The sequence below is a fragment of the Phyllobates terribilis genome, unplaced genomic scaffold (assembly GCF_046119375.1).
Source record: "Phyllobates terribilis strain yellow unplaced genomic scaffold, ASM4611937v1 Scaffold_1__5_contigs__length_1240528914, whole genome shotgun sequence".
NCBI classification, from domain to species: Eukaryota; Metazoa; Chordata; class Amphibia; order Anura; family Dendrobatidae; genus Phyllobates; species Phyllobates terribilis.
The window spans coordinates 761,679,888-761,699,083 of record NW_027362761.1 but is presented as its reverse complement, the minus strand read 5'-3'; the positions used below and the strand labels follow the sequence as shown (position 1 = coordinate 761,699,083).

General features: G+C 41.9%; 1 protein-coding gene across 2 annotated transcripts in view; it reads right to left on the bottom strand.

Annotated features, from left to right (window-relative positions):
• The window catches only part of TNKS (tankyrase), a 234,322-nt gene that overhangs the window by 120,527 nt on the left and 94,599 nt on the right, over positions 1–19,196 (bottom strand). For both annotated transcript variants that reach the window (XM_073636936.1, XM_073636937.1), the window contains exons 4-5: positions 13,627–13,663; positions 11,791–11,866 (exon numbers count right to left, since the gene is read on the bottom strand). In XM_073636936.1, the coding sequence (XP_073493037.1) occupies positions 11,791–11,866; positions 13,627–13,663 (113 nt within the window). The remainder of the gene's footprint in view (positions 1–11,790; positions 11,867–13,626; positions 13,664–19,196) is intronic.

The window sequence follows — 19,196 nt, the reverse complement described above, 5'->3', positions numbered from 1 at the left end:
CACTTCCAAAAGCACTATAAAATGGTTTGAGAGAAAGCACTGGAGACTTCTAAGGTGGCCAGCAATGAGTCCAGACCTGAATCCCATAGAACACCTGTGGAGAGATCTCAAAATGGCAGTTTGGAGAAGGCACCCTTCAAATATCAGGGACCTGGAGCAGTTTGCCAAAGAAGAATGGTCTACAATTCCAGCAGAGCATTGTAAGAAACTCATTGATGGTTACCGGAAGCGGTTGTTCGCAGTTATTTTGGCTAAAGGTTGTGCAACCAAGTATTAGGCTGAGGGTGCCAATACTTTTGTCTGGCCCATTTTTGGAGTTGTGTGTGAAATGATCAATGATTTGATTTTTGCTTCATTCTCTTTTGTGTTTTTTCCTTGCAAGCAAATTAAATGGAGATAATAATACCAAAGAATTTGTGATTGCAATCATTTTCAGGAAGAAACTGAGTATTATCTGACAGAATTGCAGGGGTGCCAATACTTTTGGCCACCACTGTACATGTAAACAAACACCAGGAGCACTGGTTATCTTTGGGGACAACTGTGATAACCGTCTTAATGTGCATTAAAAGGTAGGTATCATTTTATACAATTTTGTGCATCTCATAGGGGCTGCTATGTTCTGATTATTAGTAGAGGTCTGGGTCCTAATGCCACCACCAATTCATCCACCGGTTTGTGGTGAGTGGTGTATGGATCCATACATTTACTATTGAGCACGTACACAACACTGAGCACATGGCTCACGCAGGAGCTAAACACTTCAGACAGGCATTTTAATCAAAATAGCAACCACTATAACATACAAAAACTAATATTAAAAAATAGTTAACCTTTAAAAAGCAATGCCATGTAGAACAGCCATTTTCCTGTACAACCTGCACCACAGATGGAATCATCTCGTGCAGAATAACTTGACAACACTAACCTTAATGTGCCATGGCCATGACTAGACCAGAAATCAAGACGCCTACTGCCATGATTTAAATTTTTCCCAGTATTTAATGTTTTTCCTAATTTGGCTATGTGCACACGATGCAGAAATGAAGCAGAAAATTTCTGCATCTCCCTGGCAGAAAAAACGCATGCAGATTGTGCATGCGTTTTTCCTGCAGAATACATGCGGATCCACATGCAGATTCACATGCGTTTCCGCATGCAGATTCACATGCGTTTCCGCATGCAGATTGACCAGCGCTTTCCAGGCGATTTTAGCATCACCTGGAAAGTGCTTGACAACTAGGTCACACTATATAAATCCATGCAAACGGCATGGATTTATATAGTGTGACCCGAGAGAGTGTATATACTTACCTCCGATGGCCCGCGCTGTCCTGCTCACTCCGTTCTCCCGGCTGCCGGCAACTCTGAATTGAAAGACCTGCCGACGTCAGCGTCACGTGACCCGTCACATGACTCTGACGTCACAGCAGGTCCTTCAACTCACTGCAAGTGCCGGGAACCAAGCAGGAGCGCTGCGCGGGCCGACAGATGGTAAGTATATATATATTTTTTATTTTATTCTTGTTTTTACAGCTTTTTTAATGGTACCTGGGTGTGGATGAGACTCTCCTCTCCTCCACACCCGGGTACCATCCGCACATTAGAACGCACCAATTACGCAAGTACAGATGCAGTCTTGCGGAATTGGCGCGTTCTAATGCAAGTCAATGGCGGGGAAAACGCCGCGTTTCCGCAAAATTAAATGACATGCTGCGGATTTTTGAGCGCAGCGTTTACGCTGCGGAAAAATCCGCATCATGGGCACAGCACATGCGGATTTCAATTGGGGAACATTGCTTCCCTTCTACCATGCGTTTTTCATGCGTTTCCGCGGCGTTTACGCAACTGCAAAAACGCCGCGGAAACGCATGAAATACGCATCGTGTGAACTCAGCCTAAGGCTATGTGCCCACGTTGCGGACCTGAAGCATATTTTTTACGCTTCTCCCTGGCGGGAAAATCGCATGCGGATATTACATGCGTTTTTCCCGCCAGGTAGAAGCGTTTGTGAGGCGTCTTTGCATGCATTTCCGCATGCGGGTTATCAAGCACTTCTCCAAGCATCACTTGGAAAAGTGCTTGACAACTTGTTCAGAATGGTAAAAAAATAAAAAAATAAACTTTATACTCACCTTCTGATGCATTCTCTGCCCCGTCCGGAGGCTTGAGCGGCTCACGCTGTTGTGTGCAGGACCTGCGGTGACGTCATTGAGTCATGTGGTGGGTTACATGACTCAATGACGTGGCAGGTCCTTCAGACAACAGCGCGACGGAGGGAAAACATCAGAAGATAAGTATAAACTTTATTTTATTCTTTTTTTTACAGGTTCTTTGGTACCCAGGTCTGGATGAGAGTCTCCTCTCATCCAGACTTGGGTACCATCCGCACATTGATTCCGCTGCGCTTCCGCAAAATTAATGAACATGCTGCAGATTTTTGACCGCAGCATATACGCTGCGGAAAAATCCGCAGCATGGGCATTGACATTGCGGAATGCCATTGGGGACCATGGGGTGCGGATATACATGCGTTTTTCAAGCGTTTACGCTGCGGAAATTCCGCAGCATATACGCTTGAAAAACGCTACGTGGGCACACAGCCTAAATGTGACGTTTTAGACTTTCTTACTTTGATATAACGTTTACGGGATGAACACTTCTCCTGCATATTCAACCCAGGAACATGTCTGAAGCTATCCGTGCACCGCGCCCTATATGGCATTCCTCATTCACTGGTGAGCTGATGATTTCTCCATTTTTCCCCTTCCTCACTTTATTTTGATCCTAATTTTAAGACTTTTGCAAAGCCTTACTGGTAAATCCGTATAAGTTCACAGGGTAAAAAGGAATGGGTACTGGAAGCGCCATTAGCTAAACAGGTAACAAATAAAGTAGCACTCTGCAATGCCAAGTATGCGAACATGTTCGCATCCTTAGAGTTGCAGTGCGCTACTTTATTTGTTAGTTGTATATGGAGATGGCTGCTCCTAGTAAGCACCTGTACACACCTATTTCTTGTTTTGGATGTGCAGGTCAGTTTTTCTGTTTATTAGCTAACCAGGGTGGTATTTAGGATCCAGTACATGAGTTTCGAATGCAGATATCCAGCAGTTCTGAACTGGAGGAGCAAGTGTTATAAGATTACTATACATCATATCTATTCTGATTATAAGATCTTGTGCATTAATGCTTACACTTTGATATTTCACAAATAGGTGATGTTCAGACTGTGTACCACCTTAAGACTTGCTAGTCCATTCACACATTCCAGGCACTGCTACAAATAAGAACAGAGTATGTGGTGGATCGCGTGATCTTAGCATTTGCAACGTGTTTTAGTGGACTTTGCAATAAACATTAGATTTTATATTTTGGTAGTGCTGGATTGTATGAGGTTTCTAGATCTCCATTTCATTTATTTACACATTTTATGGCTACTAAAACATATTTCATTATCTCGATAAGCAGCCTTCCAGAAGGCTCTGCTTAAGAAGCAATTTTCTTTTATAGTGGAGCTTGGTAATCAGCAATGGTGCATTGTTCTCTGCATCTATGGTGATGTCACGTTTCACTCTGTTGCCAACATTTCTTCATCACTAATTGGCTGTTAGCATCATCAAAAGCAATAAGTAAACTAGTTGTCCACTACTTGGACAACGCCTTGTCATCCACCACGCTTGGCCCCGATAAAATAATAAAGCTTATACTCCCCTTCTCGTGCTGGCTCTGTTCCCGCGGTGTCGGCACGCTCGGTCGGGGAGATCCCGTGCTGTTATTGTGACACGTGACCCTGGTGCCCAAACAGCGCTGGCGTCACTGTCCCCACCTCCTGTCGAATTGAACATAAAGAGGGAGTGAAAGATCAGCTGATCCCTGACTTCCTCTTCATGTTCAATTCGTACAAAGGTGGGGACAGTGACGCCAGCGCTGATTGGGCTCCTGGGTCACGCGTCACAATAACAGCACGGGAGCCTCAGGACCGAGAGTGCCGACACCGCGGGAACACAGCCAGCACGAGAGGGGAGTATAAGCTTTATTATTTTATCGGGGCCAAGCGTGGTGGATGACAAGGCGTTGTCCAAGTAGGAAATGGAACAAAAGGTAAAAGATAGAATTGGACTGTTAACAGACATATGGGCATAGGGCCTGACAAATCCTACCCATTAAAAGAAAAAAAAGTTTCAAGTTCAAGTCCAATTAACAGTCCGCATGATTTATAATTTACTGTGTAATCTTATTACATTGTCAGTGACCTTAACTGCATGGCCTGCAGCAATAGTGTAAGCAGAGGTAAGCAATTTATCAAATCCTGCAGTAAAAGGATCTACAGCATGCTGTACATACAAATGTGCTATTCAGCAATGCAAAAGGTTCATGTGAACCAGTCTTTTTATATAGAAAGCGTTAATATAGGGAAGCAATGCAAGGTGTCAAAATATCTAGCAACAACTTTCCTGCTTCATCTATGAGATAGTTGAGATACATGGGCCCTACTGTACATGTAGAGCAAAACCACTGATCCACCAAGTGTCATAGTACCCATTAACAGATGCATTCTAGGGATTTTTACCGCTATGAGCGCATATCTCAACCCGCCAAGTCTCCTAGTTAAGGGATATCCAGTTCTATCCACTGTACCCTGGATCATCATCGCTCAAGTATTAACACGCTCACAATTTAAGTTTTTTTTGCTTTTTCCTTAAAATCGGTGTAGAACACAGAAGTTGATAAAAAGAGTATAACCGCACAGTATATGTTCCTTTTTACAATTGTGGCTAATGGCAGATGTATGCCAGTGCAAGGCTATATCCGAGGAATGCATATTGGGGAATACTCCCAACAGGCGCATCTGACCAAAAACTCAGAAGAGATCTGAACCAAGCATTAAGGGGAATCTGTAACCAGTTTGTTGCTAGCCCATCTGAGAGCAGTATGATGTAGGGACCGAGACCTTGATTCCAGCTATGTATCACTTACTGGGCAGCTTGTTGTATTTACTATAAAATCACCATTTACGCTGCTGTAGATCTATCAGTTCCCTGAATGCTGATCTCTGTATAACCTCACCCACACCACTGATTGTCAGCTTTCTGTATACACCGTACATAGGAAGAAAACTGCCAATCAGTGGTAGGGGCAGGGTTATATAGAGCTCATGAATATGGAGTACTACATGGCAGAAGGTTTACTAGTACTCTAGTTATAATCTCCTATTGATAAAATAGAGATTTTAATCAAAACTACATCAAGCAGGCCCGTAAGTGACCCATTGCTGGAATCAGGGTCTAGGTCACTACATTAAACTGCTCTCAGATTTGGTGGGCAAAACCCTTGAGACAGATTCCCTCTAATCGTCATTTTATTTCTTTTTTTCTTCATAAATCAACAATACAAGTGAAAATAAGAACACTTTATAATACATCTTAGACCAGAGGTTTCCCTACCTTTCTGACCTAGAGAGCCACGCCCAGCCCAGCGAGGGTGGCGAGCCACGCCCAGCCCAGCGAGGGTGGCGAGCCACGCCCAGCCCAGCGAGGGTGGCGAGCCACGCCCAGCCCAGCGAGGGTGGCGAGCCACGCCCAGCCCAGCGAGGGTGGCGAGCCACGCCCAGCCCAGCGAGGGTGGCGAGCCACGCCCAGCCCTGCGAGGGTGGCGAGCCACGCCCAGCCCTGCGAGGGTGGCGAGCCACGCCCAGCCCTGCGAGGGTGGCGAGCCACGCCCAGCCCTGCGAGGGTGGCGAGCCACGCCCAGCCCTGCGAGGGTGGCGAGCCACGCCCAGACCCTGCCCCCTCACAGTAGTGGCAGCCAAAGCTACAATTATGGGTATAATGATAACCAAAGCTTTTCCACATAAAGCACCTTGAAGCAGTATACCAAGATCTAGGGATTCCCACAATACCTCTATTCAGTATTCTCCCATCAAGCACTCCTAACACACTGTCGTATCCAGATTCAAGCACCTCTTCGCACATAGTATTATCCTGCCTCTAGCGTAATACTTAAATTATCTCTAAACCCCTAACACCAGTATATATGCATCCAGATCTGCTCTTCTGTGCAGGGCTTCTTACAAAATTCACCATTTTGAGATGTGATCTTCATACCCGTTTCTCTTGCGGGTCCGCATGTTGACTTTCCCAAAAGACCTAACCCCTATGAGGAAAGTCCGCAGGTGAATAAAAAAATAAACAATGGTGCTGCTCATTTGCATAAAGAGCGGAAGCCGCCGGCGGCTGTTCCGGAGCATCGGGGCCACAGGCTGGTATGCATCGTGAGCGCATACCCTAACACCAGACTTTAATAAATTAAAAGGGTTATTCACGACTTTAAAATTGATGACCTAACTGAATCCATGGGGGTCAGACCCTGCAATCTCGTGATTTTAAATCATAGGAGCACCTTTTTGATCAGATATAGCTCTGGACTTGTAATAGCAGGCAAAACCACTTTATATTGTCCTGAAAAACTGGGAAACAAAATCCATGGGATGAACAGGTGAATAATATGCAATCCCGCATATAGTTTTTTTGTTTTTACAGTGTTCTCTGTACAGTAAGAATAGATAGAAACATGACTGTCTAGACCAGGGCGATTACTGCGATAGAGCTGAGGGCTTGTTTTTTGTGCCCTCAGCTGACAGCTTTATTAATACCAATTTGAGAAATATACAACATTTTGATGGGCTTTCATTGCATTTTTTGAGGGAGGTGTAGAGACCAAAAAAAAATCATAATTCTGGTGTTTTAAGAGAGAGAGTTTAACTTATGGGTTAATTTATTATCTTCAAAAACTGGATTTTTCTGGACGCAGAGATATTAAAGAGAACCTGTCAGCAAGATTTAAAAAAATGGCGCTGTAATACTGATTACATTGATAGCTTTGGAGAAGAAATCCGCTTTGTGGCTCTTCTTTAACCCCTTAACGATCGCAGATATGTCTTTTAACGGCGGCAGTTAAGGGGCCTTATTCCTCAGCGCTGCTTTTCAATGGCACTGAGAAATAAATCAATAGCGGCCCCAGTGTCAGAAAATCTCCGGCGTTTCAGCTACTGGGGGTAGTTGAGAACCTGGAGAACATGATCAGGGCCAGTTTTTCCCGTCTCCCCCGTCAAGTGATCACGTTAAAGAAAAGTAAAGGCCAATTTAAAAATAATTTCTCTCTCATCTGAAATTATCTAACATATCAGAGGAGAGAGAAATGATGTCCCAGGAGCCCCACGATACCTTGGAACCAGCGACGCCAACCCCGGCCCTCCTCCTCCTGTCCACGAAGCAAAATGACAGGTGCAAAAGCAGTGTGCCTGCAGAAATCTGCTGGCCGGCACTCGGCAACATCAATGATTTTTTCTATTGATCCCTGACTTTTGATCACTGTCATAGATCCTATCATAATGATCAAAAGCCCAATATCTGTCATCCCTTAGTCACAAAAAAAATTCTAAAAAAAATAAAAAAAAAAAAAAAAAAAATTAAATATCTTTCTTTGCCTTTAGCTAGTGTTAGGGCTTGTTCAAAAGTATAAAAAAAATCACTACTGTTACATTAGACTTACTAGTGTTAGATTAGGTTCGTTTTTTTTTTTGGTGAGGGGGAGGGGGGTTCTATTAGGTATTCGTATAAAATAAAACATTGGCCCACAGAACGTTTACCATGGAACAGGAATACACCCTGCTTTGCTCCAGCAGAGAATCCGAATCTGCTTTTGAAGTAGAGCAGTTTTCAGACAGTGACAACTCTTCTTCCTCCAACAGATCCCACAGCCCGATGCTAGTGGAGTCAGTCACTATTGCTGAATCGTCAGAGGCAGGATCAAGTCCCCCCTTCACTGTGGTATCCCGATAATGCATCTTCCCCTCAAATTCCCCCTTTTTTTAGCTACCCCTGGAATAAAGTTAGATTTCACAAATTTTACCCCTTTTGAATTTTTCAAAATTTTTCTTACCCCAGTAGCCCTACGATTGCCCACCAAATCACTTTATATGCCAGACAATACATTTCCCAAAAACCCACATCCTTTCATTCCGGTTCATGGATCCCCACAAATGTCCCTGAAATAAAAAAAAAAAAATTGTGGGGCCTTACCCTCAACATGGGTTTAGAAAAAAAAAATCCACCCTCCGTTCCTACTGGGCAACAGAATCTGTCCACAGCACTCCTGTATTTGCAGCTGTCAGGTCCTGAGCCCATTATGAAGCCTTAATGAGATTCCTTCCTTTTAGTGATAATTCCCAAGCCCCCCGCCCAAGAAATTACCCCAATTATGATTGCCTTAAATTGAAACCCCCTAATTTCCCTCCTAAAATATTCATTTCTACATTCTTATACCCCAGGTCAAAACGTTGCAGTCAAGGAGTATCTCCTTAGTTTCAAGGGCCGTCTGTCATTCCAATTTACCTCCTCTAAGAGCGAGCGCTAAATACAATGTAAAATTGTACAAAATATGTGAGAGCACAACAGGGTACACGTGCACCTATCTAATATAGGGAGGTAGGGCCAAATAAACCCACCAAACTGCCCCCAGACAATTGGCATCCCAGGTTAAATTGTCTGGGAACTAATGACACCATTTCTTTACCAAGGGTATCACGTGTACACAGACAATTACTACAAAAACTAGTGCAATAAAATTTGAGGTGTGTTCCTCAAAACGTACAAAAAAGATTCATGAAGGTGACAGTGAAAAAAATGCAAATTGTGATTTTTTTTTTTTTTTAAACTTGTGTTGCATCAACTGCATAAAAAATGGTGGTACCAAACTACTCACTACCTCCCTAGATAAATACATTAGCAGGTATAATTTACAAAAAAGGGATTTCTGTTTTCCTTAACCACACAGGTTCTGCAAATATGTCAATCTATTCCAAATAGAGCCAAATTTGTGTTCCCAATATCAAATCATGCCCCTTCCGCTCCGATCTTCGCAGTTTGTCCAAACAGAACTTTTTGACTACATGTGGGGTATTGTCGCGCTCGTAAGCATGTGGGTAACAAACTTTGGTGTCCACTTTATGTTGTAACCTCTTGCAAAAGTGAGACATTTGGGGCTAAAGCAAGATTTTTGTGAAAAAAAAAAAAAATTCAATATGACGACCTAATTTATTAAATTCTGTGTTGTAACTGTGGGTTAAAAATGCTCACTATACCCCCCTGGATAAAATCTTAGATGGGTGTAGTTTCCAAAATGGGGTCAGTTGTGGGGGGTTTCTGCTGTTTAGGCACATCAGGGGCCCCGCAAAAGTGACAGTGTCAGTGATCTCTTTCAGCCAAATTTGTGTTACAAATTTCAAATATTGCTTCTTTCGCTCAAAGCCCTGTCGTTTGTGCAAACAGAACAAATATGGTATCGTTGCACTTGTAAAAAAGTAATTAAACTGTGGGGTCCACTTTTTGGTGTTCTCTTGCAAAAGTGAAAAAATTAGGGCTAAAGCAACATTTTAGAGGTAAAATGTAATTATTTTTTTTCATTCCACTTCGCATTAATTTCTGTGTAGCATCTAAAGGGCAAACAAATTTATTAAAGTTTGAAAATTTTCAAATTGTCAAAATTTCGACATTTTTTTATAAATATACGCAAATCATAACCAAATTTTATCACTAACATGAAGTACAATGTCACGAAAACAATCTCAAATTTGTCTCAGTCATTAAGGGGTTAATGGCCATTTCAGATTTCGGTGCACTGGATCTTCTCCTTCCTGTTTGTGATTCTCTGGCCGGACCCCTCCGGTCTGTGAATGACCTGCCTGCAGTCTGTTGGAAATCTCAGCAGTGACCTGTCACTCACAGACCGGGGGCAGGCTGAGGGGCCGGTGAACCACAGACAGGGAGGAGAAGACCGAGGGTACAGTCTGGCCCCTGTGCACCGAAAAATAATTAGCAGAAAACTTCAAATGCCGATGAAGAAGAACCACAAAGCGGATTTCATCTCCAAATGTATCAATGTAATCAGTATTACAGCAGCAGAACAGCCATGTATTTACATTACAAAATCGTACTGATTGGGTCTTTTTACATAAATATTTTTTAAATTTCTTTATTTTTAACAAGGGAGAATGGCTATTGAGGGGTGCTGTATTCAATTTATAATGTAATTTGTGTTATGGTTTAAAAACATTTTTTTGCCTTATTTTTAGTTAGGGAACTTGAGCCTGCGATTGTCTGATATGTTTCCGTATATAGTATTAGCTAACACTATTCCAATATACAGTGAAAATCGTTGTCTCCTATGAAGCTCAGCCTGTGGCTGGGCTTCACAGGAGTACAAAGTTGCAGTCACGAGAGCTTTCAGCAGGCCCCTGGCTGCCATAGCAAACTAATCTGGAAACCTCTTTTTTATTTAAACTCCACTGTCAGAGATTGTGAGTGACATTTAAATGGTTAACAACAGCGATCAGAGCTCAGCTCCTAGACACTGCTCCTGAGCTCGTTCTATACATGCCGATTGCAGCGCTGACACACATGTACATCATTTTGCTCTTAAAGCGCACCCGTCAGCAGGATTGTGCTCAGTAAACTACATACACTGTCAGGTGGGTGGCATTACACTGATTAATAGGATACCTTGTGGTTGATGAAATCAGTCCTGTGGTTCTTGTGTAATCTTTACTTTCAGTTTGGAGATAATGATATGCTCGTGCTTCGGGGCAGCCTGTGGGGTGGGCTCTATATGGTGCTCTGCTTACATATTCATCTGTATGCTCTTAGGACATCTCCCTGTGCCTTCACGGACCTTCCTCCTATTTTACCTAGCACCGCACTACTAGATGCATTATGTAAAATAGGAGGCAGGTTAGTGAAGGCACAGTGAGCTGTCCTAAGAGCATACAGATGAATAAGTAAGCAGAGCACCATATAGAGCCCACCCCACAGGCCGCCCCGAAGTACGAGCATATCACTATCTCCAAACTGAAAGTAAAAATTACACAAGAACCACAGGACGGGTTTCATCAACCAAGGTATCATTTTAATCAGTGTAATGTCGCCCACCTGACAGTATATGCAGTTTACTGAGAACAATCCTGCTGACAGGTGCCCTTTAAGTGTTAACAAATCAAAACTTAAGCCCTGGATAACCTCTTAAATGGTAAACTATACAAAGTCATTCCACAGTGCTGAATGAAAGAATGCATTATATTATGTCTACATATTGTCCTAGGATAAATAAAATCAACATTCTATTGACCTTTGTAATTTATACTATATAGTGCTCTCTATCCCAGATGTAGGAGACCACAAGAGGTTTTCCATTGTTAAAGGTGTTTTCCCAAAAATCACAATTTACCTCCAGTTAATATATGGGATAGCTTGCTGTTTGCTCTGTGTCCAACCACTGGAACCCCAGTAAACCCAAGAAAAGGACTCTGCCAAGTGGAGTCTTAAGTGGAGTGGAGGCCTCCGTTTCATTCATTATCTATGGGACTGCAGCGCAAAGCTGAGTAAACTGTGAAGCAGTCCCATTACAATGAATGGAGCAAAGGCAAAGCATGCACACCTCTGCTGCATTCAAGAGAGCTCTAGAGAGTTCTTTTCTCAGGATTGCTAGGGGTTACAGAGGTAGGACCCCCAGCGATCAGCAAGTAACAAATTTGGGAAAAAACTCCTTTAACACTGATCTACTTTTTGTGCAAGTCACATGCATAACAAAGGAGGAACAGACTTGTCCTTAGAATCCTTTAAGTGTAAATGTTAAGAAAATGACAATATTGATATGAACACTAAACGCAGATATCTGTCAAACACATAATTTGGTACACGTAAAAACAAAAAATGACAATGCTGGAGTGGTCACCTTGCGTCCATCACTGGCATGGCAGTTCACATTTAAAGGTGTAAGCAGAGCCATGAGTTTTTCCTCATTCCCACTCCTACAGAAATAGAAAAAGAAAAGGATTACGATACTGGGTTTCCAATTCCTTCTAAACTACTCTAACATATTAGTAAACACATTTTACTACAATTTTTGGCTGTTGAGGCAATTCTTAGAAAGTGGGCATAGAACTGGCAAACGGTATCAGAAAACTTCCTTTCCGAATAAAGACAGGTGCCAAAGGAAGACATGCACAAGTATGCGATATTTAATACCGGTGCCAAGATTAGCTTTTTCAACTCCCATATGTGCCATTAGGTCTTTAAAACGTAACTGGCAGAAGAATGCGCTGACAGATACTGCAGTACAATAATATGGAAATAAAAAGCAAGCAAATGTACAACATCCGGCTTGAGTGGTAAGTCCTACTCTACATGTGCAGTGAGATCATTACTAGAGACGGAGACAGGATGACACTGGTTGAGTAGCATCATTGCAGTAGATTCCAGCACTGCCCCCCAGCAACAAGGGGGAAACTAATAATGATGCCTAGGCTTCTGCTCATTTCCATAAACTGTCAGGTCGCTTAGATTTATGTGCAGCGAGCCTGGGAGAACAAAATAATGAAATTAAGTATTTCTTCCCTAGTGTTTAAGTTGTTATATGGCAGCCCACCAACAATGTGAATTAAATGCAGTAGATGCTGTGAATAATACCCAAACCGGACCGGAACGGTGTCCTCTAAATAAGCAATGACTTCTTGTTCTCCCTGCCCTTCATATCAAGCATTTAACTCCTGCTCTACAATGTCACACACATCTTCTAGCACAATTTGGTTTTCTTTAAAATTTTTCATCAAGACAATAACTGGAAAAGTAGCTTCTCAATTTTACATCAAATCAGTGAAGCTCAAACTACCATAGGTGTTATGTGTTCACACTTTTAGCTAATTAGTATCCAATAAAAACTTCCATTTGCATAAGGAACATATTGCATATGTCCATATCCCAACAAAAACGATTCAATTGATAAACTCGACAACATGCAACTTTGGAGATAGAGAAAGCTGGCACATGATATTATATTATTATATATATATATATATATATATATATACACATACATACAATTAATATAAATATATATACACATATATTATATACAGACACACATTCATTTTATATATACAAATACATACACATATACATTATATATATCAAAATTGTATATCGTACATGCAAACATGCACACACTTTATTATAGCGCCATTTATTCCGAATATGATATATATATCATATCACTCATACCTAAAATGATTTCTTTTTTTGATTAATTTTTTTCTAGAAATTTTTACTTGCGTCACTAAAATCATATGGATTAAGTAAGGCACTTCTGGATCCTTTAGTTCTGTAACAGTGCTCTGCTAGTAACATCATTTTTCTGAAACACACCAGTATGTGTGTAATAGAAGGATAGGTAACAAGATGATTATGGTTGGCATATATAGGTATTCTGCTGCTTAAAATGGTATGACATTTCCACTCTCGGTGAAACAATGGCATAACGTTATGGTTAAAGACACAATATTTGGCGTGTCATCTCCATGAATGCCCTGTTCCGCTTCTTCACAGGCAGCCAAGTGTGCAAAGATCCATACTAATGAACTTGGCCAGCTGTGGAGTGTATGAGCGAGCACCAACAAAACAACACCGCAATGCTATTGTAAACCGGCTGGATCCCTTTGCCCCTCAACCACCTCTTCCCTTCTTCACTCCCCCCACCCCACCGAAAAGCATTGGAAATTTAAAGAGCACTCACCTGGCAGCTTCCAGGAGTTCGTCCTTTTTGTATTCACCTAAATGATTGCAAAATATCATGCTGTTAGCATTGAGTAGAAGGCAGCAAGAGAAATGTACAATCTATCCAAGAACAAAATAAAAGAGAAAAAATGGAGAGAAAAAAAAAAGGAAGGAGGAGAGAGAAGGGGGAGAGCAACAAGCCCACACCCAGGCTGGGTGATGGAGCAGTGACGTTAGCCAGATTGTGAAGGCAGCATCATCAGTGCCTTGGAGACGGGCAGCAAATTGACGCAGCTCCTTGTCCAATCCTCCCATGAAATGGCTTTCTTTAGACAGCCAATGAATGTGAAATTATGTGTCCAGATACACATTCTGCTCCGACAACTGCATGCCATCCACAGACAATGTCTCTCTGCTCCTTGCATTACACCCTCGCCTGCTATCATGAGTGGGCAGTCACACTGCACATGGTGAGTGGAAGGCATACAGACAAAAGGAAGCCACTAAGCAGATCTCCAAATGGTACAAATTAGTAGTCACATATGTGCCCCACCCCTAACCTATGCAAACAAGCTTCTCTGGGGGAAGGGGGGGGGGGGTGTCACACATCAATACATCTACCTACTCCTTTTCCTCTGTGCTTTGCCATTTATTTTTAGATCGCCTCGAGAACAGCATGAACAGAGAAGAATTACTGCATCCAATCGGAAGACATGATATGCTTGAGAAAGACTACCAGTGCAAGTGGAAAACAGATTCTATAGATCAGCGCTATAAAGAAGCGGCCGACAGCAGATAGAGGGCCACCGTATATCAGACACTTCATAAAACATGCTGCTTGTAACACCACAGGAGGGAAGAACATGGAAAAAAGATCAAAAGGAAAGGGTGCCCTGGATTAACCTGCCCCTAACTACAATATATGTAATATATCAGTGTAATGCATAATACACATGGCATATAAAGTATTCTAGAAAAGCAAACAAACCAGTCATCCACAACATGAAGATACAAAATTCATCATTTCTACCACAACAGTATAAAAAAGGTTGTATAAATAGCCTTCATCCAACTGTGAACGTTTGAGCATCTGCAACACTACTGTAGTTTCCTGATCATCTATCAGAGGACTAAAAAAATTGCACCCTCTAGAAATGAAGATGCCATCTAATAATACTACAAATATTGTCATCATATCCAGCAACCCCGTATACAAAATGTAATCACTTGGAGCGATTTTCATGAAAGTCTATTGCTCCAGTAAAACGGCAGTCATTTCAACCAAATACTGAACGAGTGAACGGCCTAAGGCTACATTCCCACCATGACATTTCAGTTGAGTTTTTGGGGTTGCAGATTTTCTGCACCTATTAAGATAGGTTACTTGCATTTTTTTCAAAAATATGAAGGGTCAAAAACTCACCAAAAACTCATTGTGGGAACACAGCCACAATTCTGTATAGCAGTGGAAAAATCTGTCTTCACGGAAAACAGATTTTACCTGTGAATTGAAAATATTTAGAGAATGGATGGTCAATGCCGAAGGAGAAAGAAGCAGGTTTGTTTGATAAAATAAGATTTAAAATTAGACTTTTTCAGAAGTCCTTTTTTTCCCCTGCAATTTTTACTGTCACATCTTCATCAGTTTTTCTAGTATGCAAAAAAACTGATTGGGGGGGAGGTTTTTTCCCCCTCTTCAGGTACCTATGTGCACACTGAGAATTACAAAGGGTTTTTGGAACAGAAACTTTTCAAATCCCCCTCAAAAATGCAAAAGTCCTTAAAAACTCAGAGCTTCTGCTCAGTTTCCACTGTAGAAAAAAAAAAAAAAAAATTAGCCACTCAGTGAAAAACTGACAGCACTAGGATGTCGTTATTGATGTCACACTTCTTTATCCCTTCGTTATACTGTACTAACAGTCCACACTTGTAAGCTTGCAATTCGGTTTTACATTCCAGGGTTTTTTCCCCCCATTTGCTACTTCATTGGTTATGCAGCTTTCTAAACATTTTTTTGATTAGTATGGATTTGTATAGAATTATTCTTTTGGAGGGTGTGATTAGCATTGTGGTCCACTACACAAATTTGACAAGTTTTGCTGTATACACTTATTGGCACTGCTAAAATTATGCTTGCTGTGCGTTTTTTCTTATATTTATATACCAATAAAGATAGATATACAGGGTGGTCCAAAAGTAGGTGGACAGAAAGTGTAATAAGGTTATGAAGGGGGAGATTTATCAAACATGGTGTAAAGTGAAACTGGCTCAGTTACCCTTAGCAACCAATCAGATTCCACTTTTCGTTCTTCACAGACTCTTTGGAAAATGAAAGGTGGAATCTGATTGGTTGCTAAGGGCAACTGAGCCAGTTTCACAGATCTAGTTTTCACAGATAGATCTCCCCCAAATCTGTTTTCTTTTCAGATAATTCAGATAACAGATAATGGCAAATAATTTAAATACAGATGAAAGAAAATGGATTTTAACAGAGTATTGGAAATCTCAAAATGCTGAAACCGTTCGAGCCAATTGGGTTGAAACATTTGGTACTCAAGCCCCAAAGAGACAAACCATTTACCGCATTCGTGACAAATTCAATGCCACTGGCTCAATCCTTAATGCTAGAAAAACTGGTCGACCCAAAACAGCCTGTACAGAAAATAAACAACTTGTTCAGAGTCCAAAAAAGTCCACCAGAAGAGCCTCTGTGGAATTGGGAATTTCACGAGCTTCTATCATGCGAATCCTGAAATCTATTGGGTGGAAAGCTTATCGTCCACGTCTAATTAATGGTTCATTGGAAGATGATCCAGACAGGCGGCTGCAATTTAGTGAGATTATGCTTAACGAAATTGAAGAAAATCCAGTAATTTTAGATAACATTATGTGGAGTGATGAAGCTTCTTTCAAATTATCCGGCCATATTAACAGACATAATAGTATTTACTGGTATAATGAGAACATGCATTTAACATTCGTGCAACAACTAAATGAGCCTGGTGTCAATGTTTGGGGGGGTATTTCAAGTTTTGGTGCTTTAGGACCAATATTTTTTGATGGAACAGTCACAGGAGATAAGTATCTCGAAATTCTAATGAATCAAGTTGTTCCCCAGTTAAAGCAACAGCCTAATTCAAATGACCTTTATTTCCAACAAGATGGGGCCCCTCCACATTATTCAAGAGTAGTCCGCGAGTATCTTGATGAAACATTTCCTAATAAATGGATTGGCCGAAGAGGCCCACTTGATTGGCCGACACGTTCACCAGACTTGACCCCAATGGATTTTTTCTTTTGGGGAGTACTCAAGGACAAAGTTTATAGTCGAAAACCAAAAAGTGTCAGTGATTTGAAAAATTACATAAAAGAGATGCATTTCAAGAAATTAATACCCAAAGAGACTTGTGCAAAAAAGTTTGTCGAAGCGTAAGAGGCAAAGCTGTGCAAATTGTAATGGAAAACAGTTTGAGCACCTGCGTTGATAAAATGTAAAAATTTAAGGGCTTTTGTATTCTTGTTCAAAATAAAATGAATGAGAGCTGTGGCAAGAGGGGTAGCTGTGTCTGTCAGCACAGTGTACAGAGCATAGAGCGGATACCAGGAGACAGGCCAGCACACCAGTACGGCCAGTACACCAGGAGAAGTGGAGGGGGCGGTAGGAGGGCAACAACCTAGCAGCAGGACCACTACCTCCTCCTCTGTGCATGGAGGAGCAGTACCAGAGAGCAGCAAAATGACCTCCAGCAGGCCACTAACATCGATGTGTCTGCTCAAACTGTCAGAAACAGACTCCATGAGGATGAATGATGGTATAACGGCCCAAAGTCCAAAAGCAGGTGTTGAGCTTGCAGCCCAACACTTTGCAGGGCGATTGGCATTTGCCAGAGAACACCAATATTGGCAGATTCCACATTGGCGCCCTGTGCTCTTCACGGATGAGAGCAGGTTCACACTGAGCACATGTGACAGATGTGCGTCTGGAGACACTGTGGAGAACATTCTGCTGCCTGTAACATCCTCCAGCATGACCAGTTTAGTAGTGGATCAGTAATGGTGTGGGTAGGCATTTCTTTGGAGGGTCGCACAGCCCTCTATGTGCTAGCCAGAGGTACTCTGACTGCCATGAGGTACCAGGATGAGATCCTCAGACCATATGCTGGTGCGGCTGGCCCTGGGTTCCGCCTAATGCAGGACAATGCTAGACCTCATGTGGCTGGAGTTTGTCAGCAGTTCCTGCAAGATGAAGGCATTGAAGCTATGGACTGGCCCGCCCGTCCCCAGACCCGAATGCATTCGATAACATCTGGGACATTATGTCTCGTTCAATCCACCAACGACACGCTGCACCAGACTGTCCAGGAGTTGACTGATGCTTTAACCCCTTCATGACCGCAGCATTTTCAGTTTTTTTTTGTCTTTTCGTTTTTTGCTTCCTTTGCTCCCAGAGCCATAAATTTTTTATTTTTCAGTCAATATGGCCGTGAGAGCTTATTTTTTGCGCGACAAGTTTTACTTTTGAACTGGTTTTACCATATTGTGTACTGGAAAATGGCAAAAAAAATTCCAAGTGCGGTGAAATTGCAAAAAAAGTGCAATTCCACAGTTTTATTTTTTTCTTTTACCACGTTCACTGAATGCTAAAACTGACCTGCCATTATTATTCTCCAGGTCATTACTAGTTCGTTGACACTAAACATGTATAAGTCCTTTTTTCTTTAAGTGGTGAGAAAAAAAAATCAAAAAGTTTGCTATAAAAAAAAAAAAAAAAAAAAAAGGCCCCATTTTTGAGACGTAGAGCCTCAATTTTTCGGGACCTGGGGCCGGGTGAGAGCTTATTTTTTGCGCGCCGAGCTGACGTTTTTTTATAGCTACCATTTTGGGGTAGATCTGATGTTTTGATCGCCCGTTATTGCAATGTTGCGGCGACCAAAAAAAAGTATTTCTGGCGTTTTGATTTTTTCTCTCATTATCCTGCTTGTTCACCAATCGGATTAATTCTTCTTATATATTAATAGATCGGGCGCTTCTGAACGCGGCGATACCAAATATGTGTATATGTTTTTTTTTATTGTTTTATTTTGAATGGGGCAAAGGGGGGTAATTTAAACTTTTATATTTTTTAAAAAAAAACTTTTTTTTTTTTTTTTTTTTTTTACTTTTTGCTTGCTTCAATAGTCTTCATGGGAGACTAGAAACAGCAATTACCTGTTCGGCTCTGCTACATACAGGTGATGAGCAGATCACCTCTATGTAGCAGATGAGCTCACTTGCCATGAGCGCCGACCACTGGACGGCGCTCATAGCAATCTGGACATGACAACCACTGGGGTCTGCTGCAGACACCGAGTTGTCATGCCAACCCATCGGTGACCCATGATCACGTGACGGGGTCACCGATGGGCAGGGTAAGTGACGCGCTTCCGGCACGGCGCTGTTAAATGCTCCTGTCAGAGATTGGCAGCGGCATTTAACTAGTTAACAGCCATGTCTGGATCCTGATTCCACCGTAGCTGTTGCGGGCACATGTCAGCTGTATAAATGAGCTGACATGTGCCCGGTTTTGAACAGGGGGTGACGACGTGGTGC